The sequence below is a fragment of the Poecilia mexicana genome, unplaced genomic scaffold (assembly GCF_051168715.1).
Source record: "Poecilia mexicana isolate PSO_F unplaced genomic scaffold, ASM5116871v1 scaffold_6, whole genome shotgun sequence".
Lineage (NCBI taxonomy): Eukaryota > Metazoa > Chordata > Actinopteri > Cyprinodontiformes > Poeciliidae > Poecilia > Poecilia mexicana.
This window is the reverse complement of record NW_028263375.1, coordinates 13,310,067-13,338,057: the sequence shown is the minus strand read 5'-3', so window position 1 is coordinate 13,338,057 and position 27,991 is coordinate 13,310,067. Positions and strand designations below refer to the sequence as shown.

The 27,991-nt window shown below is 38.8% G+C and overlaps 1 protein-coding gene across 2 annotated transcripts; it reads right to left on the bottom strand.

Moving 5' to 3' along the window:
* Positions 1-4: 4 nt before the first annotated feature.
* Positions 5-27,947, bottom strand: chd2 (chromodomain helicase DNA binding protein 2). Of its 2 annotated transcripts, XM_015008144.2 has the most exons (42): positions 27,770-27,947; positions 26,342-26,403; positions 26,146-26,199; positions 22,699-22,756; positions 19,608-21,420; positions 16,179-16,413; positions 15,334-15,420; positions 15,104-15,165; positions 14,552-14,671; positions 13,703-13,873; positions 13,374-13,513; positions 13,051-13,276; positions 12,860-12,960; positions 11,441-11,482; positions 11,163-11,341; positions 10,940-11,064; positions 10,643-10,859; positions 10,471-10,560; positions 10,194-10,384; positions 9,932-10,120; positions 9,666-9,828; positions 8,765-8,917; positions 8,226-8,297; positions 7,915-8,064; positions 7,276-7,424; positions 7,084-7,180; positions 6,906-6,998; positions 6,102-6,275; positions 5,727-5,896; positions 5,596-5,637; positions 5,380-5,519; positions 5,137-5,275; positions 4,888-5,038; positions 3,970-4,092; positions 3,756-3,878; positions 3,249-3,389; positions 2,994-3,110; positions 2,732-2,910; positions 2,535-2,634; positions 2,271-2,460; positions 1,907-2,153; positions 5-907 (listed from the first exon to the last, which is right to left on the bottom strand). In XM_015008144.2, exons 5-42 carry the CDS (start codon positions 19,667-19,669, stop codon positions 622-624), a joined length of 5,436 nt encoding a protein of 1,811 aa, XP_014863630.2. In that variant the 5' UTR covers positions 19,670-21,420; positions 22,699-22,756; positions 26,146-26,199; positions 26,342-26,403; positions 27,770-27,947; the 3' UTR covers positions 5-621. The 2 variants fall into 2 exon arrangements, with proteins under 2 accessions (XP_014863630.2, XP_014863631.2); XM_015008145.2 differs by lacking the exon at positions 14,552-14,671.
* Positions 27,948-27,991: the final 44 nt, after the last annotated feature.

Here is a 27,991-nt window from a genome sequence, read left to right as displayed (position 1 = left end):
GGTACACATGAGAAATGTGAATTGTATTTAAAAGAAAAAAAAAATAAAAATAAAACAATCAAAAGTTCTCCTGAGTGATGCCGGCTTGTTTAATCAAATTTCCAGCAACCTCAGATGAAATCCTCTTCATCTGCACAGTGAAAACTCCGTGATTCTCTTCAGCTACATGGTCAACATGTTTCCAAGGTGCAAATGATTAACACATTCAACTTCTGATGACATCTTTTTGCAATACTTAAAGCTAAGCACAGGAAAAAAAAAACAAAAAACAAAAAAAACAACAAGTGTCCATGGTTGCTCCGGGAACATTCCCGTACATTTACCCTTCAGAAGGCCAACACTTTCAGGCACTTTTAGGATTGAGATCATTCATCAGTTTATGGATCCAAATCTCCCTTCTAATAGTCCATAGGACTAAGCTTCCGCAGTCATTCCACTCAGTTGCTTCATGATCAACTGAGGAGGCAGTTCATTTAAATAAAGATGCACAGTTTAGTTCATTTCCTTCCGTCTTACAATCACAAACACTGGGAGAAAGTTTGCTGGTAAAGACAGTACATGTTGATTCCCTTTCTTCAACAGTCAGCTTATCAATGGAGACTCCTCGTGGCCCTGGAGGCTTTATGTTTTCCTGCTATTCCAGTTTGGGTCCGCCATAAGGCCGGGATCCATGGGGCGCTCCAGCGGGGAGCGGGAGTCCTGCGGAGACTTCTGGGCCTGCGGGGAGCGGGGGTCCATCAGCGGGAGGGGTTTGTCCGGGTGGAAGGGCCGGTTGTAGTGATCCGGCCCCGGCGGACCCTGCGCTCTGTGATCCGGCATCCTCCTGAAGTCCTGAGGAGGGCCGTCCCTGCCCTGGTGGTAGCTGGGGTGGAACTCGTCGGGACGTCTCCGTTTGGGGTCCGGATGCCTGAAAGACATGATTCAGGATTCCATGTCCATGTGTTTAGAATTATTGGTGATATATTTCAAGATGTTATTCCTCTTCATATTGATCCAAATGGCTTATAGTAAATATAAACCCAAAATTCTGTCTTCAGAAAATTAGAGTATTACATAAGACTGATAAAATGTTCCTATAGTTTAAATGTCTTTTCTACCACACTTCTACATAGAGGAAAAATATTATAGTTCTTCCACTCAACTCTAATATTGTTGGATAGAGCACTCTGAACAGAAAGTTCCTTCAGCATCGACCTTTTCTGGCGTCTGATGGTGAAGCGTGTTGGTGACCTCTGGAGGTTACAGCGCAATGTTTTAGAAAGTCAGCTAAGCAACTTTTCAGATGCTTGTTGAGAAAAACCCCCCCGACTTTCCTGTCCTTGCTGTTGACCAGCTAAATAGGGCGGAAATTTTAAATGATGATGAACGCTGGTGAGCTTAGGAAGCACTTCATATGAAATTTGGACATTTCCATTTTAAGTTTTTCCAAGCCTCTAAATTTAATCAAATTTTCTTGGTTTTGTTTAAACCAGTAAAACTTTTTCCTTTTTTTCCCTCCTTCCCTCACACAGATACAACCATGCCCTGCATGAGTCCCTCTTTTCTTTTGTGCATATGTAGTTTTTGTTCTCATAAACAAAATAATATGCTTTTGACTTTCAGAAATAAAAAAAAAAGTGTTTTAAACAACCTGCTCAGTACATAATGTTTTAGTTTAGGTGTAAACTGCCTGCAATTTTTTTCATGCTATATTTTTATAAATATATTTCATTCCTATATTTCAGATGCATTTCTAATTTTGAACCAACGATGAGTAAAAAAGGAAATCCAGATTCCTTTTTTTTTTTTTTTTAAATCACTTGCTCATGCTGCCCCCTGATGGAATGCCACCCTGGGCCGCTGTCATGTATTTTTCCTCTATGTAACCATCATGTAGTAAAAGTGAGATGAAAAAATCTCATCTCACCTGTCGTAATAGGGCCGATGTCCCCGGTGGTCCCTGTCGTTGCCGTACTGCTCATATGGCCTTTTTCGAGGAGAGGTGTTGTTACGGTAACCTCCTGAGCTTCGATACGCGTCTCCATGGGGACGTCGATCTCCGTAGTGATCCTTGTAACGATGAGGATCGTATGGATGGTGGCGGTCTCCCTGCCAAGGCTGATTGCTGTTTCCTTGGTAACCGTATTTACGGTCCCTCGACCAGTCTCCCCGATCTGTGGAGAAAAAAATAAATAAAAACATTAAGCAGTTGAATAGTGACAGTTTTGCTTGTTTGGAATTTAAAAAGAATCGTTTGGGCTTTGAAGTAAGGCTGCTTGGTCCACACGCACCGTTGTTGCCAAAGTGTCGTTTGTTAGCAGCGCTGTACGGTTCCCTGTGGTGTCCGTGTGTTCCTGATTGGCTCGGGAAAGGCCCGGATTTGGAGGAAGGCGTGCCTGTGGAGTCTCGGCTGGACCCCGAAGGTTCTGGTCTGAAGGATTTTATCCTCCCTGAGGGATCGTCCTTCTTCTTGTGCTCCTTCTGGAAACGTCACGATGTATTTAGTGGCGATAACACACGGCAGCTCGTGTTCCCACCAAGATACTCCAACTTACCTCTTCATCGTGCGATCGCTTCTTCTGAGCCATTTTGTAAAGCTTGTGGAGCTTTCTGGCACTGAACTCTGTAAACTTTGACACAAAAATCCAGAGATTCCTAAACAACAAAGGACAGAAAACGATTAGCTGACCAAAGGAGTCTGAAGTTTAATTCAACCAAGATATCACTTTTTTTATTTTATTTTATTTTTTACCTGCGCCACATCTTGACATGTTCTGGGTCGCTGTACGCTTTAAGGCACTCTGTGATTCGGTCTCCGATCTTCAGCAGGCATGTGCGTGTGTGCTGGAGCTGCTCCTGGTCAGACAGCCCTTCATCGGGTTTGTCCAGCTGCTTGAGGGCCTTCTTCACCGGCCGCATGCGCTCCTTACACTGCAAACGAGAACGTCACACACTAATGCCTACGCTGGGGAACGAAAACAAAACCCGTCTCACTGCATCGTTGCTCAACTCACAATGCTAAAGGTTTCCTGGTCGAGCTCGTCGTCCTCTTTTCCTTCGATGGGAACAGGCTCGGAACCGGCCGTGATGTGGACTGGACCTTGAGTCTTCTTCCCTTTGGCTCCTTTAGCCTGGCGAACAAAAATACACACCAGCAAGTGATTATGCTGACAAGCCACTTAGGATGTGCCTAGATCATTTATCTGGTATGTATATGTAGACTTATTCCATAAAAACCACTGAATTCTGGAGGTAAAGTTCTAAGATACCTTCTCCTTTCTGGGCTTGGCAGTTTTCTTTTCCTTGTCTCCGTCTTTCTCTTTTTTAGGTGTTCCCTGTTTTTCTTTGTTTTCCTTGTTATCTTTTTTCTTTTGCCTCTTCTTCACAGGAGACTTCTCCGCTCCCTCTTCCTGCTCAAAACACGAAGCCACGAGGAAAACAATGAGTGGAAGGTCAAGGAATGCAAAGATTATTAAGAAATTAAACTCTACTTGAAGCTGCTCTGTAGTGTGCCGATGCAGACATTAAGAGAAAAGGTTTACAGCGTTTAAAACGCTTCATGAAACTGTCACTGTGGTTCCAATCGCTCAGCATTTTTGATGTAAAGGTGAGTTATTGTTATTGCACAAATAAAAGGCAGCTTATTAAAATTCATATGTAGCATGACTCTTAAAAAAATCTAATTTTAACCCCAAAAGAAAACGAATTTAAAGTTCTACTCCAAATGTGAGAAAAATTTAAAATCAGTTAGTTGAGCCTCTGAGGAGCTGACTGACCTTGACCTCTCCTTCCTCTGACGGGTTATCGGACAGCCGGGGGGACGAGATCTCGTTGCCCTGCTCGTCTTTGAGAACCTTGGCTTCCTTCTTAGCTCGGGGCTTCTTCTTCCTCACTTTAACCTTGGAAGAAAAGACCAGAAACGCGAAGCGGTGTAAGTGGAAATGTAAATCACGCTCAGGAGAAACTGCTACTTGGCGACTGGCAGCTCACCTCCTCTCCGGATTTCGACAGAATCGCGTTGTCTTGCTCTTTCTTGAGCAGCTTGAGCAGATACTCGGCTCTCGCCTGCAACTGCTTGCCCTGAGGCTTCTTGTTTGGGTCGTCTGGAAGAATCTGTGCAGAAGGACAAGAGACGTTAGATTTTACGATTCCCGTTTGTTTTTTTAAAAGAGCTACTGACCAAAAAGGTCAGATGTCAATGTTTTAAAATCAGAGTAGGGAGGTTATGAGTGGAGAGCCGGAGTGTAGGAGTGGGTATGGAAAAGAACTAATTAACCGGCTAATATCAGCCAATTATACTCTTAGTGTTAGTCTACAAACAGGAGACATTTGCTTGAAAACTAATATATATATATATAAAAAAATTGTTACTTCTTCAAATTTTTTGTTTACATCTAAAAATAAAACCCATCTACCATATTTTCTGGATTACAATTCGCATTTTGTCTTTCATTTCTAAAGAACATCAACACTGGAACTGGAAAGCATTCTAAATATCCAAAATAAACAAACAAAACAACAAATAAAAAGAATTATGGAGACCGTAAATAAAATTGCATTTAAAAAAAAAATAATAATCATTCAGTTTTGACATAGAAAACAGAAAAAGTGGCAGGTAGTGCAAACTGCTTTGTACCAAGAGTTAAATTATATTAATCTCTTTAACAACAGTTAAAATTAACTATTGTCTTGACAGTTAATGTCAACCGTTATTGCAATTTATCATTAAATTGATTTATTGCTTATTGTGACAGGCTTAATTATGAGCGTAACAATTCATTTCCCGTTATGTTAGTCACGGTAGGACGCAATTTCAGTTTGTAAATATTAAGAAGCTAATTAATCATTGAATAAAACTCTTCATGAAAGTGCTGGGACTTCAAAGCAGTGGAAGATAATTAAACCTGCCTTATCAGCCAGCTGCAGGTCAGGATCTGTCTTTATCAGATCCCAGTTTCCAAAGCCGTGCTCGTAGATGCCCAGTAGAAGCTGAGTGTCGTCCTGCAGATCCCACTCCACGTCGAAGTGGGCGACTTTAACCCTGCAAGTCAGCTTGAACCTAAAGGAAGGGGGTGGGGGGGAGGGGGGCCGCATTTATGTTAAACTCTTCAGAAACACAACAATGTGGCAGAGCAGATAAAGACAGAAGTTTCTCACTTGTTCCTCTCAGCGGGGATAAGGGGCACGACTTTGTGCAGCGGCTCAAACTCCTCCTCGTGCTGGATGATTGACTTGGCATTGACCTGAACTCCTGAAATCTTGATGTTGATTCCTCTGCGTTTCCCAGGACCTTTGGCTGAAAGGAAAACATTTTTTTTTTTTTTTTTTTGTAATTCTTTTGGCTAATAAGTGGGGGGAAAAGTCAAAGTTTTACTTTCAAAATAAACACAAGCTACAAACCTTCAACTGGGTTCTCTTTGAGCTGCTCCTCGTGCTCCTGCACGGCCGTCACACAGCTGGAGTGAATCAGTTCGCCCAGCCTCTTCAGGTCCGCGATGGATTTGTCCACCAACTCAGAGTCTCGGGCGATGGCTTCCAGTCTGGAAACAGGAAGCGCGTTTGTCAAATCTAAAGCTGGTGAAGCTCCAGCGATGAGCGCGTTCTCATTAAATTTACCTCTCCAGTGGAGATCCAAACTTCTTATAGGCTTTAATGAATCTGTTAAAGGGATAAGGAACAGATTTACATCAGCCTCCTAAGTGCATCTGATTCCGTTTGATTTTATGTAAGGCAGCTGAACGATGTACCTGCGGATTTCTGCGTCGGTGAAGCCCTCCACGTTGTTCTTGCGAGCTCGAGGTCTGCCTCTTTTCTTCGGCTTCTTGTCGTCGTCGCTGTCGTCCGTCTCGCTGTCCGAGCCAGACGAGCGCTGCTTGAGCTTCGAGCCCACGTCGCTGTCGCTGTCATTGGCTTGAGCCTGAAAAAACAAAACAAAACAAAACAAAAAAAAAAAAACAAAGAAAAAGTAGCGTTAAGAGTCAAACTGGCTTTGAGCCAAATGAGATATCTGCAGGAGATCTTTATGACTATGCACAATTTTCCTTATTTCTAAAATGACTGAGTGAAAATAGTGTAACTTCTTGATTCTAAGAACACAAGACTAAATTGCCTCTCAGCCCTACCCTCTTGTTGGAGCTCCTGCTCCTGGGCAGCATGAAGATGTCTTCCATCTCCCGCTGCTTCTCCTCCTCCTCAATTTTACGCCGCTGCTCCTCGGGAATGATGTCGTCCCATTCCCGTATGGGCTTCTCCTCAAACTCCGGAGTGGTGTCTTCCATACTGGAGAAGTTGGCGACCTGAAAGGAAGGAGGAGAGTTTAAGAAATATATTTTAGGACTGCAACTGATGATTATTCTAGTAATCGACTATCTTATCAATTATTCAGACGATTAATTAAATAAAACAGGCACATTCTGCAGATTTTCCATTTAAGCACTCGAGCCTTTCTTATGCACTATTAGAAACAGATTTTGACATGTAAATATGCAAATAATTCACTTACACTTTGTCAAATCATTTGTAGCAAAAGATCCATCTGCAGCTACAAACAATCTGCCTACTAATTCTGTTGATTATTTTTGGATTAACCGATTAATGAATGGATAGCAAAAGTTGTTTAATATACATTTTTTAACATCATTTGAACCAGGCGAGACAAAAATGCCACTTGAGGAGGTCTGAGTAGAACAGATTTGAAGATGGAAAATGTTTATATTTTTTGCACAGTTTTGGCTTAATTAAATCCGATTGTGCCGTTCTTCCAGCAAATAGCCTCGTTTGGAATTTGTATACTCAAGTTAATAATTGATTTCTGAATTAGTTGAGTTGATTAAGAGATTAATCACTATTTATAATTTCAGCCCTAATAAATTTTAGCTTTATGTAACAAAAAAAACAAAAAAGGAAAAACCAGCCAATGCAGGCACCTTAAACTGTGACAGAAGCTCATCTGTAGCGCTGGAGCCTTGATCCGTTTCTCTTGTTTCTGCCAACCTCAAGATCTCTTCTATATCCATCTCCTGAAAATGAGAAAATGTGTTTTAACAGTCAAAAACGTAGCAAAACATTCCAGCCCAAATCATATTAACCTCCACACTGTCCTACCTGTGGTTCGGACTCCTCTCCCTCTGCCTCTTTGAACAGATCTTCAGCACCAAACTTGAGAATAGCGGTCAGTTCTTCTTTATTGAAGGGGTTTGAACTGTAAAAAAAAAAAACCAAGATAAAAATGTAAAAAAAAAAAAACAACAACATATAAAACAAGAGCTGAGTAGCTGCAAGTACTGCAAGTCTCACTTTGAGTTTCCTGAGTTGTTATCCAGAACCGTTCGACCTGTCGTGTCCATTCTCTGAATGACCAGATGGTCCAAAACCATCTTCTTCTTTGCCCTCTCGATGATGTCCTCTTCCACTGTTCCTTTGGTGACGAGCCGATATATATTCACCTGCGAGGAAACACAATGTTTACAATGAAACGATCCTCTTAACTCCTCTTGGTACGACAGCAATTTCAGAAGGTTAAATGTAATACCTTTATCATTTAGCAACGCAAGAATTTCAGACAAACCAACTTGTGCTAACTTTTGTGAATTTATTAAATCAAAGAAAACGTTGGGAGGATTTATGCTTTCATGCATATGTGGGGATAATCACCCTGCAATCTGAATCAGCCAGTAAAAACCTGATTGGTGCATCTTTACGCATGCATGAGTCTTTCAGTTCTCTCACAGCGTGAAGCACGCTAACGCGCTAGCATCAACTCCAAACCACAAAACAAATGACTTTAATCATTTCATCGACAAAACGTGAATAGATGGAGTAAAATGGAATAAAACTAACCAATAGAAGAAGTGACGCACGCACAAATTTAACACGACATGATGAAATTTAAGACCTATGACGGAAAGGCCGGATAAATTTAGGACTTTAAATTACCTGCTTCTTCTGTCCGATCCTGTGGGCTCTGGCCTGGGCCTGCAGGTCGTTCTGAGGGTTCCAGTCTGAGTCGAATATGACGACGGTGTCCGCCGAGGCCAAGTTAATACCCAAACCTCCAGCTCTGGTGGATAACAGGAAGCAGAAATCCTGCAAAACAAAGGCAACGCAACAAACAAAAAAAAAAAACATGAGTGTTTCTGGACAAAACATTCAGGGTCAGACTCCATTCCAGGTAGTGGTGTTAGATTTGACAGAATATTATGAGAGAAATTGCAACTTTCATCAACAGCAATTCAAAGTAGGCGTACCTCTGATCCCTCTGCATTAAAGTGGTCCAGCGCCTGCTTTCGGATTTCTCCCTTTATGGAACCGTCCAGCCGCTGCAAACAGTGAGATTCGCATTTTAAATATGCTCCGGTTATTTTCTGCAGACCGACCACAACACAGTAACGCAGCGACCGAGTCAGAGGAAACAATCTAAGTCGGGTGACTTGCAGAACCTCCTGCTGGTCTGCAGCAGCAAATAACTTGCTGATATAAATAAACCGAAGCCCGTGTCCAACAACGCTGACATCCGAGACTAATCCTGCTGAGTGCAACCTCTGAAGGACCCTTCAGTGTAAACATGCATACAAGCAAGGGTCAAAAACCGAAATCTGTTTTCAGAAAGAAGCCATTTGCCTTTGTTTAAGGACACTAAAAGAAGCTTTACTTTAAACGGGACAGAGAGACGGCAACGTTTCAAATTCAGTTTCTTCTGTTTTTACGTCCGACTGATTGAATAGAGGTTCCCATGTTGTGTCAAAGCTAATTTGAGCAGAGTATGGATGAAACGTTCAAATCTCACCTGAAAAGGGTATCGCTTCTTTGTGAGATATTCGGCCAGTATGTCCAACATCCTGACCATCTGGGAGAAGATCAGGACTCTGTTGCCTCGTTCGCGGAGTCGGGTCAGCAGCTTGTCCAGCAGGACCAGCTTTCCACTGCCCCTCACCAAAGCCTGGAAGAAATGAGGAAAAAAAAAACACACACATGAAGAACATTTCTTCTATAAAGTTTTGAAAGAATTTATGCCTAAATTCAACATATTTCTGTAATAATTACATTTACAGATTTTAATAAATTTTTGAGGATAAATATAAAAGGTCATTTAGTGATTTTCTTACACAGGTTAAGCTTTAAATCTTAGAGGACCCGCAGAAAACAAGGTTTAAAAACGGATGAGAGATTGAAGGAAAAAAAAGACTAAAGAACAGGTTGGAGACAAAGGAATGAAGGAAAGGAGAAAGGAATGAAATGAAGTTTAAAACCACTGAAGGAAGTAGAGTGGAGGAAAGGAAGGAAAGAAAAACCGGCAATGATCAAATAAAGGACTGAAGAAAGACAGAAAGGAATTAATAAAATATGCTGAAGGGAGACATAGAAGTTTAAAGGAACAGAAAAGGAAAAAGAACAAAAATCTGATTCAAGAAAATACAGATTTGATCAAGAAGGGATTGAACGAAAGGAAGCTGAAGGGAAGAATTTAAAGTTTTAAAGGAAGGACAAATGGATTTAACAATAAGATGTTGAGGCAAGTATTAGAAAGGAAAAAAAAATATCATTTGTTCAATGTTCGTCCCAATCTGGAAAACACTTCAGACTTCTCCATGCATTCTGACTGCGTATTATAGATAACACCCAGCATCTGCAGCAGAAGCAACCTGAGGAGACGCCTGGAGCTGAAGGAAGCTCAGGATGAGACAAACCTGCAGGCTTTCCAGCTGCGTTTCTCCGTCTCCCTCCTCCGGCTGCTTAATGAGGAAACTGTGGTTGCAGCACTTTTTAAGCTCCATCACAATGTTTAGGAAGCCACTGGAGCTGCCGCGGGTGCCTTTGGAGAGGGCTTTGTAATTCCTTGTTAAAATCCACCTGGAGAACAAGGACGGCACATTTAGTAAGACGTGATTTATAAAAAAAATGATTCATGCAATTAAGGTTAGAGAGGAAAAACAATAAAAAAAAAAAATCCTACTTGTAGAACTGTTTCTGCTGTGCCGACATGTCAACGCGGAGGATTTGCTCCACCTTGGCAGGTAGAGATTTCTCCACGTCTTTCTTGACCCTTCGGAGCAGGAACGGCTCCAGCACTTTGTGGAGACTCTGATAGCCGTTGTCCCTCCCTTTTCCGTGTTCATCCTCAAAATCCTCCCAGGAGTCAAACCTGAAGTGATAACAGATATTAAACAAGTCTCCCTCCTGTCTGTTTATTTTAAAGCGTGCGAAGCAGGACGTACTTGTCGGGCATGAGGAAGTGTAACAGAGACCAGAGCTCCTTGAGGGAGTTCTGAAGCGGAGTGCCGGTAATGAGGAGTCTATGGTTGGATCTGAACTCCATTAAGGATTTGTAGAGCAGGGAGTCATCATTCTTCAGCCTGTGAGCTTCATCCACACCCAGGAAGGCCCAGTTAATATTCCCCAGGACGCCCTGGAGTCAAAGATCACCACATTTTTAAGAATCTTTTAAAACGTTACAGAACCAGAACAGAGACCTATCAAAAATAATGTCCCAACCTTGTCTTTAAGCAGAATCTCATAGGTAGTTAAGAGGGCGTTGAAACGGATTCTTTTGGTTTGATGGTTCACCCACTCGTAGTCACGGATCTAAAACACGAATCAACATGTGAGCCACGAGATGCTTAAGAAAAAAAAACAAACAAACAGTCGGAGTCAAAGTCAAACGAACCGTTTTCCTGCTCATGACGTCGCCCAAGTAGACCACCACGTTCATGTCCGGAGCCCAGGTGTCAAACTCCCTCTGCCAGGAGGTCAGCGTGGACAGAGGCACCACCACCAGAAAGGGTCCGTAGAGCTGATGCTGGTGGAACAGGTAGGACAGGAAGGAGATGGTCTGGATGGTCTTCCCCAGCCCCATCTCGTCGGCCAGGATGACGCTGTTGCACCTGCGAGTGGAGAGCGGATTCTTTACTGGGATCAGAGCTTGTTGTTAAACATAAAACCATCGACCCTGTTGGTAAACTACCTGCACCAGGAGTGAGCCAGCCAGTTCAGCCCGTCCAGCTGGTAATCTCTTAGCTCAAGGTTCTCATCGCCAATATACGATGGCTGTTTCTTTAAGGCGACAAACCTCGGCCGTTGCTTTAATACCTGAGATTGCAAAAAAATAAAAAATAAAATAAATTGTGACTTAAAAATTGTACTTCTGAGACGAAGCCATGTTTTGTTAGCTCTGCTTAACCTCCCACCTTGCAGTCCTTGGACGGGATGGTTTTACTGGAGTTGCGGCTCATGAAGCCGTCGATGCAGTGCTGAAACTTCTTCCTGACCAAGGCGCCGTCCTCCCAGCTGCACTCGGAGTACGGCAAGCCCATCCACTTGCACAGGTACTCCGGCTCGTTCGAGGACGGAGTCTTGTGACTGTGGGCTGTTTGAAAACACGGGGAACAATCAAACAAAAGTGAACAAGTGTGCAACCTTTTTAAAGTTAATTTAGTTAAAAGTCAGAATGCGAGGAGGAACGTACAGGGAAAATCAGAGGAACCTGGAGTCTTTCCCGTTTTGGTTGCTGTTGGTAAGAAAAAAGAAAAAACAAAACATTAAAAAAAAAAGGGTTCTGGTTGAGCAAGGAATAGATAGTGATGGATTGAGCAATGATGCTGAACTACTGGAGGCTACAGCTGAAAAACATCTCCAGAATCAAGTGTTTTCATTAAACTGGGAAACTTTGAGCTAGAGAGGAACTTCAAACGTAATCTCAAACAGTTCATAAACATCAGGACTGGGCTAAGTAAATGTACCAAGCTTCACCTGATTGGTTAAGTTTTCTCAGATTACCCATTGTACTGTTCCTACAGTCCAGAGTTGTTTCTGCTAAATGTCAGACTTGCCAGAGTTTCCACCAGCTGGATGACGCCAAGAGCAAATCAGGGCTGCCCCCACCCCCACATGTTGCTTGCTAGTCGAGGGAGACTTAGCCAAAAGGCACAGTTCATTCACTTAATACAATTAGGGCTGTTGTAAACAAATATTTTAGTAAATCGAACACTCGGAAAAGCCTGTCTGATAGATTTTCCACGAGGAATTGTATTAATCGAGGTACTTGATTCACTCGAGGATTCATTACAACCCTAAATATAGTTAATTTTATATGATTTTTTTTTTTATACCATGAACTATGGTACTTTAACTCAAGACTGTGCCTAGCTTCTGTGTAACCTGACCCAAAACCTTCAAATCAACCCCCAAAACTCTTAAAGACTAGTTCTATAAAGCTGACACCTACACAGCAGCCTCTCATCTCTGCCACTGGTGAGATTTACAGCTTAAATATATAAATACCCTCATCAAGTCACACAAGGTGCTACCTTTGCCCTAAATATTGAACCTACAGTTGATAAATCATGAACAGAAGCAGCTTTAAGCTGCAGAGTAAACCGATATGCAGCATGAGTTCAGCCACATAACAGGATTTTAGACAACTGGTAAAAAGATTTGCAGACTTTAAAAGACATTATTATGTGTTAAAATGTTCTGCTGGTAGATACCTTGGTTTTGGGGGCACATTTAGAGCAACCCCACTGCTAAAAACAAAATGTCTGCATTCGTGCACCCCCAGCAGTCCCTGAGTTTATGCAGATACATCTATAAATTACTTTGAAATCATCACTAGCTTTGGCTTCATTACAGTAATAATTTATTTTTTTTTTAAAAAAGAAAATGAAAAACAACAGATAATGTAATCGCCCTTATTTTCATTTATTAATATCTTGTCAAGTATTTCTCATGTCTGTAAGACAGGATCCCAATACATTCTACTAAGTAAATAATGGATGTTGGATTTTTTTTTATTTTTTTTTCCAGATTATACAGGATCTGTGCCAATACTAAACTTAAATCAGAAAGTAGCAGTACCCATCCTGAGGAGCTGTTGCTAACTTCTTACCAATGACTCGCTCCACAACTTGAAACTGCTTGGTCAGGTCAGCTGTGAGCTCCTGCTGGCAGTTATGAAACTCCACATCCTCTGGAGACGCTTTATTTAACCTGAAAACGGATTCGATCAGGTTTAAGTGGCAGGTCTGGAAGGACGATTTGTGAAGTAAACAACAGTAACATGAAGACAAACGCTCTCACCAAGCATTCAGCTCATCGTTTTTCTTCTTAAAGTTGTCCAGTTTCTTCAGCCCCTTGACCTTCTGCTGCGTTAGCGAGTCGATGCTCTCCCAGGTGTTGTGGATGTAGGACCAGCCCTTCCACTTGATCAGATAATGAGTCTCTCCTTCATCTTTCTCGGGATCGAAACCTTCACACGGGTCCCCGTTCTCCTCCACGGCGTACACAGTGGTGGAAGCTCCAGTGGCTGAAAACGCCCAAACATTGAGTTTGAAAACTGATCTGAAGCTTTTTTTTTTTTTTTTACTTCAACTTTGTTCAGGGAGCAAGCAAAAGGGAATCACCTCCTTTGCTGCTGGTCCTGCAATCGAGAACCCTCTCGATGGTCTCGCTGTCGTCGTCCTGCTGCTCCTCACCAGCGTCTCCGGTCATTTCGATCAGGTCATCAGAGTCAGTTTCGAAGTCATGCTGATCTTCTTTATAGCTAAATAACACAGTATAAAGGGAGATTTCAGTTCATCTTGAATTTCTTACAACTAGAATCAATAAGTGTGAAGGAAAGAAAAAGTACAGATTGTTTATATTTTAAAATGAGTTTAGGTGTGCTGCTTGTGAAATGTCTAAAATCTCTGAACTTTGTCTTTAGGGAAAAAAAAAAAGAAAAAAAAGTCACCTCTTAATTTTTGTGGCCCCTCTTCTTCGAGTCTGTCTCTTTGGATTGTCTTCTTCATCGTCGTCGTCATCATCGTCGTCGTCGTCGTCGTCATCTTCAGCTGACGATTCCTGTTTTCTCAGCTTCCTTCCTTTTTGAGACTGCTGCTTTTTTGATGATTTGGTCTGAGGCCTGGGGGGGAAAAAATAAGCATAGAAACAAAAGCCTTAAGAAACAAACAAAAAGCCTATCAAGGTGCCTTTAAAAAGTATTCACATCCCTCTGACCTTCCTTTTCTTTTCAGTTAAAACTGAACTTTGACCCAATTTTCTGGGATTTGATGAATAATTGTGACGAGGAAGGAAAAAATAGAGTTTGGGTTATTTCTCTACTAACTTTGCACAGTAAGACTTTTTACCCAAACCTTTGAAAATACGTCAAGGTCAGTCAGATTGGATGACGCAAATAATTTTAAACTCTTGTAGCAAATGTTGAATTGGATTTAGGTCTGAATGAATACGTTTTACCAATTAAGTGGCCAATTTGGTTCCACTTTTTTTTTTTTTTTTTTAAACTTGGAGTAAAAGGTGCTGAATGCGAGATTAAAAACGTAAAATAAAACCTACATTATCCATGCCCTTTCAGAATAATAGTGTTGATCTTTCCCTTGAAGTCTGTATAAAATACACTGTTGTTTCTGGTTGGGGTATGAAGACTTTTTCAAGGTACAATACATCGAGATGCTGCAGTCTAGTTGTTGTTGGTATTTTTCAAATCAATGAATGAATAGTAAATGATTGGGTGACAGAGAAGGATTTTGGAATAACCATTGGGTAGCTGTCTGAGGGCCAGGCTTTGTTACACTCTTACCTTCTAGCAGGAAGTCGTCTGGATCTAACTTTTTTCTCTTCCTGCTCACTGTCTGAACTGTCGGATGTCTCCTCCTCCTCCTCCTCTTCATCAATTGAGTCATCATCTTTCCAGATATTTCTTATAACAAAGAAATGCCACAAGTTCACCCTCAAGGCCCGTCATAGCTGTTTATGCTCGCAGACCAAATTATGCTTAAATGGGGGCCACAACGTGTCCAGTGTGACCAAATTCAATCAGGGATGAGTCGCTGATTCGACCAATCAAATTTGACTTAAATGTAGAACACAACCTGGCTGATGGGCACAAACTGAGCCCATTCTGAGACAAACAGATACCCATTTATAAAGTAAGCATTGACATGACAAGCATCACAATATAGAGTCAAATTGGCTGGGGAATGACACAGACGTGAAAACAAAAGACTACAGTAAGGATGAAATGCTTAAAAAAAAAAAAAAAAACCTCACTTGCAAAATTTATGTTAAAATAATATGACTATGACAGAATATTAAAGAAACAGAAAAACATATTCCAGACCTTCCTACTTACTCCTTTTTCTTTGTTCGAGAAGATTTTCTTTTAGGGCTCTCGCTCTCCGAGTCGCTGCTGCCCTGTAGAGGAAGCCAACATGTCAGTAAACAATCCATCTAAAATGAGTTGTTGCACTACATTTTCTCTAGATGGCACAAGTGACCGACGACGGTGAGCTGATTGAGTAGACAAAGCATTACATTTCAGGTTCCATTGTTCTCCCTTTAGTCTCTTTCACATCTGCTTACCTCAGCTCCGATGTTGAGACGAGCCGGCTCCTGTCTGCTGCGATTCGACCTCCTGACGCCGTACACGTCAGGGTGTTCTTCCCACATCTGTAAACAAATCTGATGCTTGAAGGCAGAAATGGTAATGGAAAATAAAAATGCTTTAATTCTACACTTCTCATTTACTGCTGACTGGATGTCTGTCTGACTAATACTTAAGGTTTTTGGCAGGATATAACGCATCTGGCATTTGTAAAAAGTATGACTTATTCCCAAAGATTGGCAACACTTCTGTTATGTTTTGTGTCACCATTAATGTATTCATAAATCTCAAATTAAATTATGAAGCAACATTTGTCAACTTGAACCGTTATGTTGTTGTAAAATGACATCATAGTCAGTGGCCAATAAAGATTAAGAAATGACTATTTGCATGCCTTTGAATCAACTGGACCTTTTATTCTGTACTAAGGTGAGAGAAGCCTAAAAAGGGAGATGCTACTGTCTTATCCTGTTTATGAGGGATAAGCTTAAGTGTCCTGTGGATCACTACTTTTGGCCTTTAACTATTCAATGTTCCAACATATTCAAGACCAATCTGGGATGGTCAGCTTTTGGACACAGCTCCAGGCCAAAACTCACAAAACTGGTTTACAATAAAAGAAACTGTTCCTGTGAAAGAGTTCAACCATACGAGTCCTGCAAATCCAACCTTGATTGTATTAAGAGCCCAACTACCTAATCTGAGAGAGGTCAGTCAACCTTCACTTCCTGAAAGCTGGACCTGTAATCTGATTCAGAAACACTGATCCTCCCTTCCCAACATCCTCACCCGTCACCAGGAGTTCTAATCAAATGACCTTTACCTTCTTCACATCAGCCAGGCGCTCCTTCTTCCTGACTGGCTTGTCTTTGGTCTCGGAAGTGGCTTGCTGAGATTTGGACCCGGCGGACTCGCTCTCCGACTCGGAGCGGCTCTCCGACTCAGAGGAGCTGTTTGACTCAGAGTTGTGCGATCGCCGCCTCACACTGCCATGCTCGCTTTCTGACTGACTTCCAGACTCGGACGCCGAACGGTTGGACTCCTCTGAAGCCGAATTGCTATAGAAAAACAAAATGTATTGATTCTTTTCTTGTGTGATGCAAGTGTGTTGGCAACGAATCCAACAAGGTAGATCAAATGCATGCATTCTCACAAACTTTGTGCAAACAGATCATCTGAGCATGTAGTGCCCCTCTTCCTATATTTCTTACAATTGCCAACATCAATTTTTCTGCATAAACTCAAGGTGTAAAGATCACACACCCTAATAATGGATGATTCAGAATTTAGTTCCTCAATGTTCCATTTGAACCATTCTGGTTTTAGCGTGAACTCGTAATACAACACATTTCAGCAAAACATGACTAAATAATAAACTACATCTCCATTCAAAACTAGTTTTTGAATTAATGAGGCAATCATAAAGCTTCTGCAATGGCCCTGCACTCAGTCCTATTAAAAATGTGTGAATTATTCTTAAAATGGAAGTCAATAAGAGGAAGCCATTCAATTTAAATAAACAGAACTATGTCTCATAAGTGGACTGGTCAAACATACAGTGAAAAATTAATCCATAAGCTTGATTGCTATAAAATATGTGTGTGACTTCTCTGTAATTTATTGAGAGATGCCATTGCAAATATTAATAAATAGAGCCTTTACTTAAATTATTGACAGCTGAATTGATAAAATCCACTTTAAATTCAAACTTGTGCATTAAATTATTGTGAAAAAAAATAAAATAAATAAAAAAGATTAATTGGCTCCGTAAGCAGTTCAGCCTGTGCTCTTGGTAAGCCTGATGGCTTTTGTTTACAGGAGCAGTTGTAGAAATGGCCTTTTGTTTACAGGAGCAGTTGTAGAAATGATCCTGAAAAATTCTGAAGTAGAGGCATTAACCATTAGTCTTTCTTAAACATATTATCTTATCACTCTTTAAACTGACCCACTTATGACCCTTTATCACATGACTTCCAAGTGGTCCTTAATTGGGAGGAGGGTAACTTAAGCCTTTTTGTTTAGGTTTAGAGATACATTAATACACCTTTGAATTCAGTATCAACAAGAAAACTGCACATGAAACCTCTTAGGAAATACGTCAGGGTTATTTTGGGTCTCTTTGCACATAAATTCCTCAACAGTAGACATAGGAGTAAGAGTTGTACACCGAAGGTCTAGGTCTTTTTAGCTTTTGCCCGTATCTTTTTCTGCATGCAGTACCTCTTTTGCACACATGGAGTCACTATCGGCCACACTGAATAAATCCAAGTATCTTTAACAGAATGTCTGAGCATAATTAAAAGAAACAAAATGTTTTAATCTTTTCCCTTCATGAAATTACAAGAAGGGATCAACAATAATAATAACAATAAAACTACGAAATAATACGATACAAAATGCAATAATGTGGCGGTAATCAAGCCTTTGCCTCAATTCCTACTGCGCCTTTAAGAGCTAGATGAAGAGGGTGGGACGTGGCTTTCTTCTTGAATTACTATTTGCTATTGAGCTGCTGTGTGACGTCAAGCCAATCACAGACCTGAACGCAGGCTCCTTTAAGCAATTGTACTTCCTGTTCCTCCTGTGTAGTTCTGAGCCCAGTTTTAATACAGACAAGTGAGCAAAGTAGCCACACAAACCAAGGGCCATTTTGTGACCTATGAGTATTTGTAAGCTGTGCTTTTTATGTTGTATAAAACACAAATCCATTCAACTTTGTTTTGCTGCCTCAATTGATCTGATTGCACACTATTCTGATCTATAATTGTGTAAAGATGCAGAGCTGAAATCACAGGACACCATTTTACTCTCATCTTAAAAATACTAAAATGGCTGCCTGAAGATCACGCAGAAGACTACAAGGGTGATGTAACTTGCTGCAGTACATAGTGAGAGGAAAATTAGCTGCATTTAGCTTGCAAATGTGTGGTGTCTTCATTTACAGTGGAATATTCTTTATTGTCCCTCCAGGGAGGGGGGGAAATAGAAATAATGTTTTAAAAATCAGTAGCAAAGTGACAGGCATACCAAAGCAAGCAGATTCTAAAGGCAAGTATAAAGTTGTTTATTCTGACAAAAGGTCAGTAAGCCTTATAAAGAAACTAGTTATTTGTGGGGGGTCAGGGGAAATGGCTGATCAGGTCTGACACACTGTTACTGCATTGTCCTGACACCATAGAATGATTAAACAAAAACTTTATTGATTAAAGTATGTTTCCACTTCTTTTGAAACTTTTAGTCACGATATCTAGACATCAAGAATTATACAGTAAGAAAAAACAAATGTCACCATATAAAGTGTACAGTTTGGTATGATGATAAATATTTAATAACAAATCATTTCTTTGGCTACAGAGCTAAAAGAAAAAAAGAAAAAAAAAGAAAAACATTTGCAGAAAAGGCTTCAACTAAAACGTTACCCTCAAAATATCCAAGGCAGAATATTACAGCAAAGGTTGCAGATAATCTTGTATGCAAAATTATCTTCCTTGTTAAATTTCTTGACAATTCCTTTTAGCACAACAAACATAAAAGATCACTACATGAGAGGAAAAAGTTGGATGAAAAAAAAAATTACATGTACAAGTTACATCTGACTGGACACAGATGTAAAGCTGAAACTTAATGTCAAATATTGCAAACAGCATGTATTTAAAACAGCAGAGAAATTAAAATAATTTAAATATGTACTGATCATTAAAGCCTCTAATCATACAAAAATAGATTTTAATAATCAGACGTGAATATCTGAAGCTTGTTGTAATACACTAAAATAAAAAAAGTACACTCTAAAAAAGTACCTTGTAAAAACAACCAGTACAACATCCACAATACTGGATTTTAAAAAAAGTGTTCACAGGTAATGCAAGGTTTGAAAAATAAAAGGAATCTAAATATTTATAAATTGGTGCATTGCAGTACCGACTTTTAAGACAAGGTCATGTTACATGTTAAATAACATAATTTCATTTGGACCATAGTACAGGATATATAAGATTTCCTGTGGTCAAACATCAACATCTTGTGGGCAATGATGTCTGAACACAGGCCTAAAAACCTCAGTACCGAGAGTAAGAAATGGCAGGAAAAATCAGGGTGTGGCTATTAAACAATAGCAAGGTCATTCATGACACTAGTGATCTTCTTTAAAAAGCAAAGTTGCAAATGTAACACAGATGATCAACCATGCTTGAAAAGGTAAACAAACCAGATTTGGGGGAAAAAATGTAGTGTAAAGTATAATGGATCATACCTTGAAGCATTACTCTGGGTCGATCCTTCGTCCTCTTGTTTTTTATTTTTATTCTTCATCATGATAATATCCTCAAGACTCGATGGTGATGATTTGTCCTTGTATTTACTGTCAAAAAGTTGAAGGTAGCATGAACTATCATAGAAGTCCCATCAGACTGCCTTTTCTCAGGTGGCAGATAAAACCCAGACGGTGCGACACGAAATGAGAAAATAATAAATCGACTGATTTGAAAATCATAATTTACATCACTAATTTAAATTAAAGGTAACAATAGTGATAGATACCGTTATAACAAATCAAGTATTATGCGTATATTCTCCAAAATAGTCCACAGATACAGCCGCATGCCGTGAATTTTAACTGCGTCATCGCATGAAGCATTACAAAAAGAATATATACAGACTACAAAATCGCTCAATTATTCCTTGCAAAATGTAAACAAATCAAATCAATGAGAAAACGTGCTAACCAACAAGACATCTAATAGTTTCTTTTTTTTCCGCCTGGTCGCAGATTAAATATTTATCCGACTCGGATAAAAAAAAAAGCAGTATAAATTATAACTTTACAAATAACAAAAACGAGTTTGTTTCGAAAAGCTTTCAGGCCTTTAAAGTCTGCAGTGCCTGACAGCGCGACAGAGGCGAAGAGCAGCAGCACACTAAAAATGGAGGCGCGCCATGGCTGCCGGAGCCCAGTATGGAAAACAACGACAAGCACACGGCCAGAACAGACGGCTCCTCCAGCTCTCAAAATCAGCCAAAAAGAGACACAAAACGCACAAAATCCCCCTAAAAAGCGACCGCGTGAACACAGAGCACAAATTTACATGAAAACTAGTCGGCATCGATCGAAGACTAGCAAGAGAATCGGTCTGACAAAACCCAGGGCAGCCTTCCCAAGGCTCAGCCGCCATCTAGAGCTCCTTCCCTGCTCTGAAAGCTTTGCTCTTGATTGACGTTATTTCCATTTACCCCACACTCAGGTGATGCCTAAGTCCCACCCCTTTTATTATGTTTAAATTTTACTTTATATAAACTAACAGATGATTTAAAACTTAGCAAACAAGCCCCAAAATGAAACCCTTTATTCACAATTACCAAAAGGTTATACTAGACTGTAAAAAACTATATATTTTGCAGCAATTACATCACTTCCTGTTCAGCCAGGAAGAAGGACAAGCAGTAGCCATTTTATAACGTCTTTCACTGTGTGCTTAGGAAACCATATGAATTGCGAACAAAGCTCTTTGATTAATTATGTACGTTTATTAATTAATGAGAAACCTTTAAAAATAAACAGCACCATAACATAATTTACCAATTAAACATCAAAACTTGGAAAGACCAAGTTATAATAATCCACCAACATTGGACACAAAAGAAAGGCAAACCACCTTAATTGCATTTAAAATGCAACACTATAATCTGCTTCGAGTTTTATGCGATGTCAGAATCAAAACGTGCCGGGTAACCTTTTGATTTTCCAACTGTTCGACTAATGAAACAAGGCCAATGATGTATATACATACGAGTACACACTTTATTTAAAAACAACATTTGAAGTTAAATGTACAAAGATTGATTTTCGAAACAATTCCGATTTCCTCCTAGCATTGGCGATCCATAGTGTCCATGTTGTGGTACAAAAATAACAAAAAATAAAAATAAAAAAAAAAATAATTCCACTCCCAAAATCCATTTAGAAAAAAGGTTTCATCTTGACAATATTTGGCTAACTGCCAAATCGCTTGCCATCTTCGCGTTAAACAACGCTGTCTCCACTGCAGCAATATCCAGTTGATTGGTGTCTTGATAGGATAAAAAAAAACAACAGAAGAATTGTAAGCCCACAGTGGAACTAAAAATATACGATTGACTGACTTACTAACAGATAAACGCATGAAAAAACTACAGTAAAAACAAATGAACTACTTGGCTAGGTTTCAGTTGTGTTAGCAAAAGCTGTTAGTGTTCTGTAATAGAATATAAATGTATAAAGTAAAATGTCAAGTAAAATATTTTTGTCATTAACCGTAATTAACAGTCAGTATGACAATGTACTGGATAAAAACAATTGGGTATTGTAGAGTTTGTAGTAACTTATTCTGATTCATACGCGCATAAATTTTAGCAGACGTTTAAATTCCAGTACAACACAAAATTTTATAAGAACTAACAAATTAAGACTTGCACATGGGACTTGTTAGCAACAGGTTAAAGTATAATGCAACAATATGCATATCACTGTATACTCTGCTACGTTTGGTGGGCCATGAAAAGTTTTGAATAGTTCTCATTAAGTAAATGCCAAAAAAAGCAAAATAACAAAAAAAAAAAAAAAAAAAAGTAATTAAGTGGCCACTAGGGGCAAATGCATCAAAGTATTTTACACCAAAAACATTTTTATTTTGTGGGAAAAGTTGGTTGAGCCACAGTTGTAACCAAATTACAATTAGACAAAATATAAACTCAGCAGATTAGCAAACAACACACATTAAAACCAAAATAAAATCTATTGTTTTGATGGATCAGGTTAACTTTCAAACAACCAAGTTCCGACCACCAACACGTTAACACCCTCACAACTTGATAAAGATGTTGTTCTGAGTGTGGAAAACCTAATGTATGCCTTAACATCGGAACAAGTGTGTTGTTTTGGAAGACATTTTAAGAAACAACAAATTTATGTATTCAAGCTTTGCTTAACACGCAACTAACTACTTGACTATTCAGCAAAAATAATGGCAAGTCAAGAAAAATTTTTTACTTTTTCTTACAATTGCCACAAGGAGGCAATCCTAACAATATCTAAGAAAAAAAAAACTGAATTAACTTTTATCAAAAGTTAAACCAGTTAAGATAGCTGCATTTTGCATACACTGATAAAATAAACAAACACATGGTTTGAGAATGCCTCCACCAGCTCATATGTACTGCTTGGTCAAGCCTTTATACCTAAAACTCAATGTGACCAAGACACAGTTAATATAAAATAACTGGGCCAGATTTCCTAACTCTATTAAAATAGGATGGCAAATGGTATTCACATTTCCTCATATTTCAATATTGAAATGGGAGGAACTTACAAAGTTGTCTTCTTTCTATTCAGATTTGGAACATCTTCTTGCAAGTCTTCTGTGTCTGCTGTGGAATAGAAAAAGGAAACAATTAATGATAACCACTAACCTACATGAGGTCTGCAACATTTCCCTTTTTAGGTTCACAACAAAAAAATCAAAAAGGGTTTAAGTCAATGTGATAAATATATAGATAAAGATTTGAACCAATGGTGTGGCTTCAGATAAAAATATTACACCCTAAGGCAGAAACAACTATGAGGTTTCCCACTGGACTGTATTGAGACTCCAGTTTACATTAAAAAAAATAAACATTTAAAACTAGTTCCATTTGTTCTTTTTGCCTATGATCTGCATTACAAGGTCAATACAATCTAAACAATTTAAAGAAACTATGGTAGAGAAATTTTGAGTCAAGGGGCATACTGGGGTTACTTCTTGTAAAAATTACCACTTAATATAAAAAAAAGAAACAAGCAAACAAAACCAAAACTTCTTTCAACAAGTTCTGTTTGTCTTGACATTTTGACTTAAATATTGCGTTTAATCATAATATTTATCAGTTTTCCACATTGCTAATGCATTTTTATAACTTTATGATATAAACATTGTGCAATTTCTGTCCAAAAGGTGGAGGGACTGGGTGGGGCTACATGATAAATTGCAAATTTCTTGTTACAGTTTGCATTATTGCAAAGAACTGCTTGAAGTTAATGTTAGTTAATTAAGTAGCATGAATTCAGACTTTTCTGTGTTTGCAATCTATCCATTGACACCAGGTATTTTAGAGGTTGTAGAGTTGCCAAGATGGTAATTGTTTAATTGCCAAAATATCAGAAGTAAACAAGAAGCAACTTCTTCAACAGAACTTTAGTTTTTGGTAGAAATCATTTGCGTCTCTACTTCAACACACCTGATTCAAATAAGTATATCATTAGCAGGATTCTGGAGAACTTGACTGCATACTGAGGAGGCCACTCAGACATTTAATTCAGGTGTGTTGGACCAAGACCACATGTAAAAAGTTGCATGACACCAGTCCTTGCAACTGGAGTTGAAGGCCCCAGATGTATGGCTTGAGTTCAAAGTAGAAAGACATAAACACCGTTTACTTATTGTTTTATTTATCATAAGAGATTTTGTGATAACGATGTAAAAAACAAAATCACATACTGCATGTTTTCCCAAACACCCTGTAGTCGCAATGTTACTGTTTGGGCAAAGTTAATTCTAATGATAAGCATTAACATTTTATGTTTGATCCATTTTTGATAGGTGTTTAATCAGTACAAAAACATACTCTTGTACACAAATAGTTGGAGCAAGGTGTTAAATGTTAAGGAAGCATTTGGATATTCGAAACCATGCGAGTATGGCATAGGTTTTCAGAAGGAGTGTCATTTTGTTAGGAAAATTGTAACCACTGGTCTTAAAGACTTTGACTCAACGGTACTGAGGACAAATGGAACTCATCCATGATCAATTGAGAAACTGAAGTAAATTGGTTACTGAATTAATTACAAACTATTAATGCAGTAGGAAAACCTTTTTTTTAATTGTTTTAAAGATATTAAAACGATTTCCACGGAACATAGAATTTACAGCATGGTGGTCATTTGATGAAATACACGTTTGGTACATGTTTAACATTTCCATCACGTGTACTTCTGTTTTGACAACCGATTATATTCATTTTAAGCGCAAAACTATTGTTTACCAAATTGTAACCAACCAATTTAACATTTCCAAAAGTTTTTGTACTATGAAAATCCCTGTTTATGCAACAGGTGAACTGAAGAAAACACTACCCAGAGGCATAAATATCAATATCAAGTGTTTTAGCAATATTAAGTTGCTAAAACACCACACATAAGTGTTACCATGTGACGCTAGACTTTCATTTTAGGACGGGAGCTCAGTATGATCGGAAAATGATCAACAACAACTATTTTTTGTACTACTTTATAAATATGGATATGAGTTAAGGTGAAAAACAAAATTGGGAGCATAGGTTGTTGGGAATTTAAAGCCACCACTAGGGGGCAATGAAACTTAAACACTTTTTCAGCCAGGGGTAACCATAATTTTTCCTACCTTAATGTAACGTGTGAATTGACCGTAACCAATTTAGGTCAATCACTGCTATGCCTTTAAGTTGGTAAAGGAAGTAGTCACAGAGCAGAGTCGGTGAGTAGGTGTGACTGGGGGTTGGGATGTTATAGTCAACAAAGCTACAGTAGCTCCTTTGAATCAGTGATAATGATTTCATTTGTAGTCAGAAGAGGGGTTGGCTTTTTTTTGTCCAATTATCTTGATAGATAAGCTGGTAGTCATACATTTGCAGGGATAATTAAATAATGGGCAAGTGAAATTTTGCCTGATAAGAGTACTCTTGTCTTTGTAAAGGGTTTGTTAAGCTAACTTGCTAATTGAAAGCATATTACTTCATTGTGTAAAAGCAATACAGCTGGGTGAAAATAAATAGCCGAAGTGATCATCTGTTGCAGAGTGGAGTTCCAAATTAACAAATGCAAATTGTGTTAAAAGGGTTTAGTGTAACACAGTGGTTTATGTATTTTAAGGTGAGAGCATTCATAACAAACTAAAAAAATCCCCAGTTAAGTAAAGCCCTGCCCCACTACTTTTGGTTTGGCCATATTTAGCCTGGATTTATTATAGCAACATACATCTTACTTGAGTGTCACTTTGTGTTGTGAAACATGTTAAATGTAAGTAAGTGTTGAACCAGTTTATCAGTAATGTAAAATTTGATTTTAATAAATATATGTGCATGACAGGCTAGCTATTTATAATATATTCTCAATTAATTGAAATGAGATCAGATGTTGATTTTTGACATGGAATAGGGTGTTGAAGTTGACTCTTCGTTGTTATGCCTTGGACCTGCCAAAGGAGGCAGTCACACAGTTGAGGTTGCCTGAAATCGTGAAGTGAGGGGCAACAATACATTATAATAAATGGTAGTTCAGTCATTCATTGGCATCACAACTTTAGTTGGAAATTGTTTTGAGATATGCCAAGTGGTTCACCACGAGTTATCGATAGTTGTAAAAGTTTGTTTAAATTCGCAAATTTATCGTGAAACTGTATTTTGACAAGGGGCTATTGATATGACGTTTCAGTTTGTATGGCCGGAACCATGTAAAACATACGTTTTGTAATACAAATACTTATACTAGAAAAGACGTAGTCAGGGTAACCTAGTTTCAAGCTAGCCAGTACGTGAGCCTGCCAGAAATACATAGTTTGTCATCACACATAAAACCACTTACAAGTACTCGTTTGCCAGAGCTTACATTTCTTTAAGATAATACGAAAGATAAATCAGGAGCTGATTTATCTTTCGTATTAAGATAATACGAAACATACGACACAAATAACATACATTTGGTCATCTAACAACATTTTTCAATTTGTGTCAAAAATAATACTTACAGATTTCCAATGCAGAATGAATCCGTCAAAGTTCTTCAATTCGCGCCGCCTAACCTTTAAAACAGAAACATAACGATTCAGAAAAGACAAGAGAAAACAGCCCACCCTACTGGTTACACATATATATGTATTGTAGTAAAGACAAAGAAAATTGTAAGTGCACAGGACAGCTTGAATTACATAAAATAAAACATACCATTCTACATGTTCGAAGCAATCTTCAATTTGACGCTCTCTGCAAAACATCAATCGGAATTTCTGTAAAAAAACAAAACAAAGCATAATTGTGATTACTCATGCCAAACAAATTTGCAAATTCCTGTTGCCAATAAAATCAGTAACTGATTTTCAAGCCTACCATACATAAATTTGAACTGGTAAATGGTTCATTAAATAGTGATAAAGTATTTGTATATTTAGTCAATGAAAGGTTTGATTTTTGAGGGACTTAGTGTTTCAAAATCCCAAGTAAATCTGTCTTAAACCGTGGCATCCATTTCAGAACAGCCTTCAGTCGACATTTTGTCTATGTGCTGGGTGATACTAATCCTTTGGATTTTAAAGTAGTGCCTGATTCAAATAACTAATTAAAGACTTGATATAATCTATTTCACTGTTGACTTTAAAAGCAAACGTCTCAATATCCCTCTTTGTGAGACAGAGAAATTAAGAGAAATTTATTTATTTATTTATTTATTATATATCAAATAGATTTTCTTCATATTAACAAGTTTAGTTAGAATTTCTAACTTAAAATTATTTACTGACATAAACTAAAGCAGGAATATCCCAAAAAAGAAAGACTTTTGGTAAATATCCATATTACTTCTCTATTCAGTACCTCAAAGGGTTAAAAGCCAACACCCTATTTTGTATTTCGACATATATCTAAGCTTTTATAACATAAAGAACCTTTAGTTAGCAATCAGGTCAAACATAGTAATGTGTGGGGTCCAAAAGTACAGAATTATTATCAAAAGTTATATTTTAAACGTTTTAACAAGTTCTCACTATCTGTTACTATTGTTTAAAATGACTAAGCATTTTGAAAAACCCTTTTCCAGAAAATCTGCTACAAACTACATTTGCAATCTTTATGAAATGATTATACCGAAAAAATAAAGATTTTATTTATTTTTTTGTTATGTCCAATCCGATGAAAAAGCTCAAAAACTGAATAAACTGAAAATAAACAAAAATGTGCTTTAGGCTGTTGTGTTGTTGTCAACTGATGTCAATAAAACGTTTAAAAAACGAAAGATGAAGGCAATTATCTTGTTTTTGTCGAGTAAAACCAGAGAAGAGTATTTTGCCCTCTCAAGGACAAAGCAAATTTTAAATGCGTAGGTTAAAATAACTCCAAATACATCAAGAATAAATACACTTCTCCACACATGAACCGAGTTAGCTCAAAACACAGATAGCAAACATGCAAAATTTGTAAACTAAAACATAATTGTAAGCTTTTTACAGTATGTTAAAGGTTTTCTCCATTCTTCGCGGACAACACACCATGGCCATTTTTACAACACTGCGCCTAACTGTCGTTCTTTCCACCATATTGCCATGCGCGCCTGATTCATATTTTACGGCTAATAATACAGGATTTCTCGCAGTTTCTTACCAATTTCATCAGCCGTGGCTACCCCCCATCGTCTACCGCCGCCACCGTCGCATTTAGGGGAGATTTTCGTCGTTTTGGTGGGGTTTTGAGCTGCGCCGTCGCCCTCTTCATCTTGCCCGTCCTTCGCACCTCGCTTCTCTGCTGAGTCTGTCCTCCTCTCCGCCTCTGCCTGCGATCATATCCTTCAACGGCTCTGCCCACTTTCCTCTCAACGTAAGCCAA

Bases quoted from the DNA above. Each gene is read 5' to 3' on its own strand.
- chd2 (XM_015008144.2), bottom strand. From the start codon at position 19,669: ATGATGAAGAATAAAAATAAAAAACAAGAGGACGAAGGATCGACCCAG. The intron at 10,121-10,193 runs GTACGTCCTGCT...TTATCACTTCAG, and splicing joins CACTTCCTCATGCCCGACAA to GTTTGACTCCTGGGAGGATT. The intron at 8,065-8,225 runs GTACGCCTACTT...TTTGTTTTGCAG, and splicing joins TTAATGCAGAGGGATCAGAG to GATTTCTGCTTCCTGTTATC.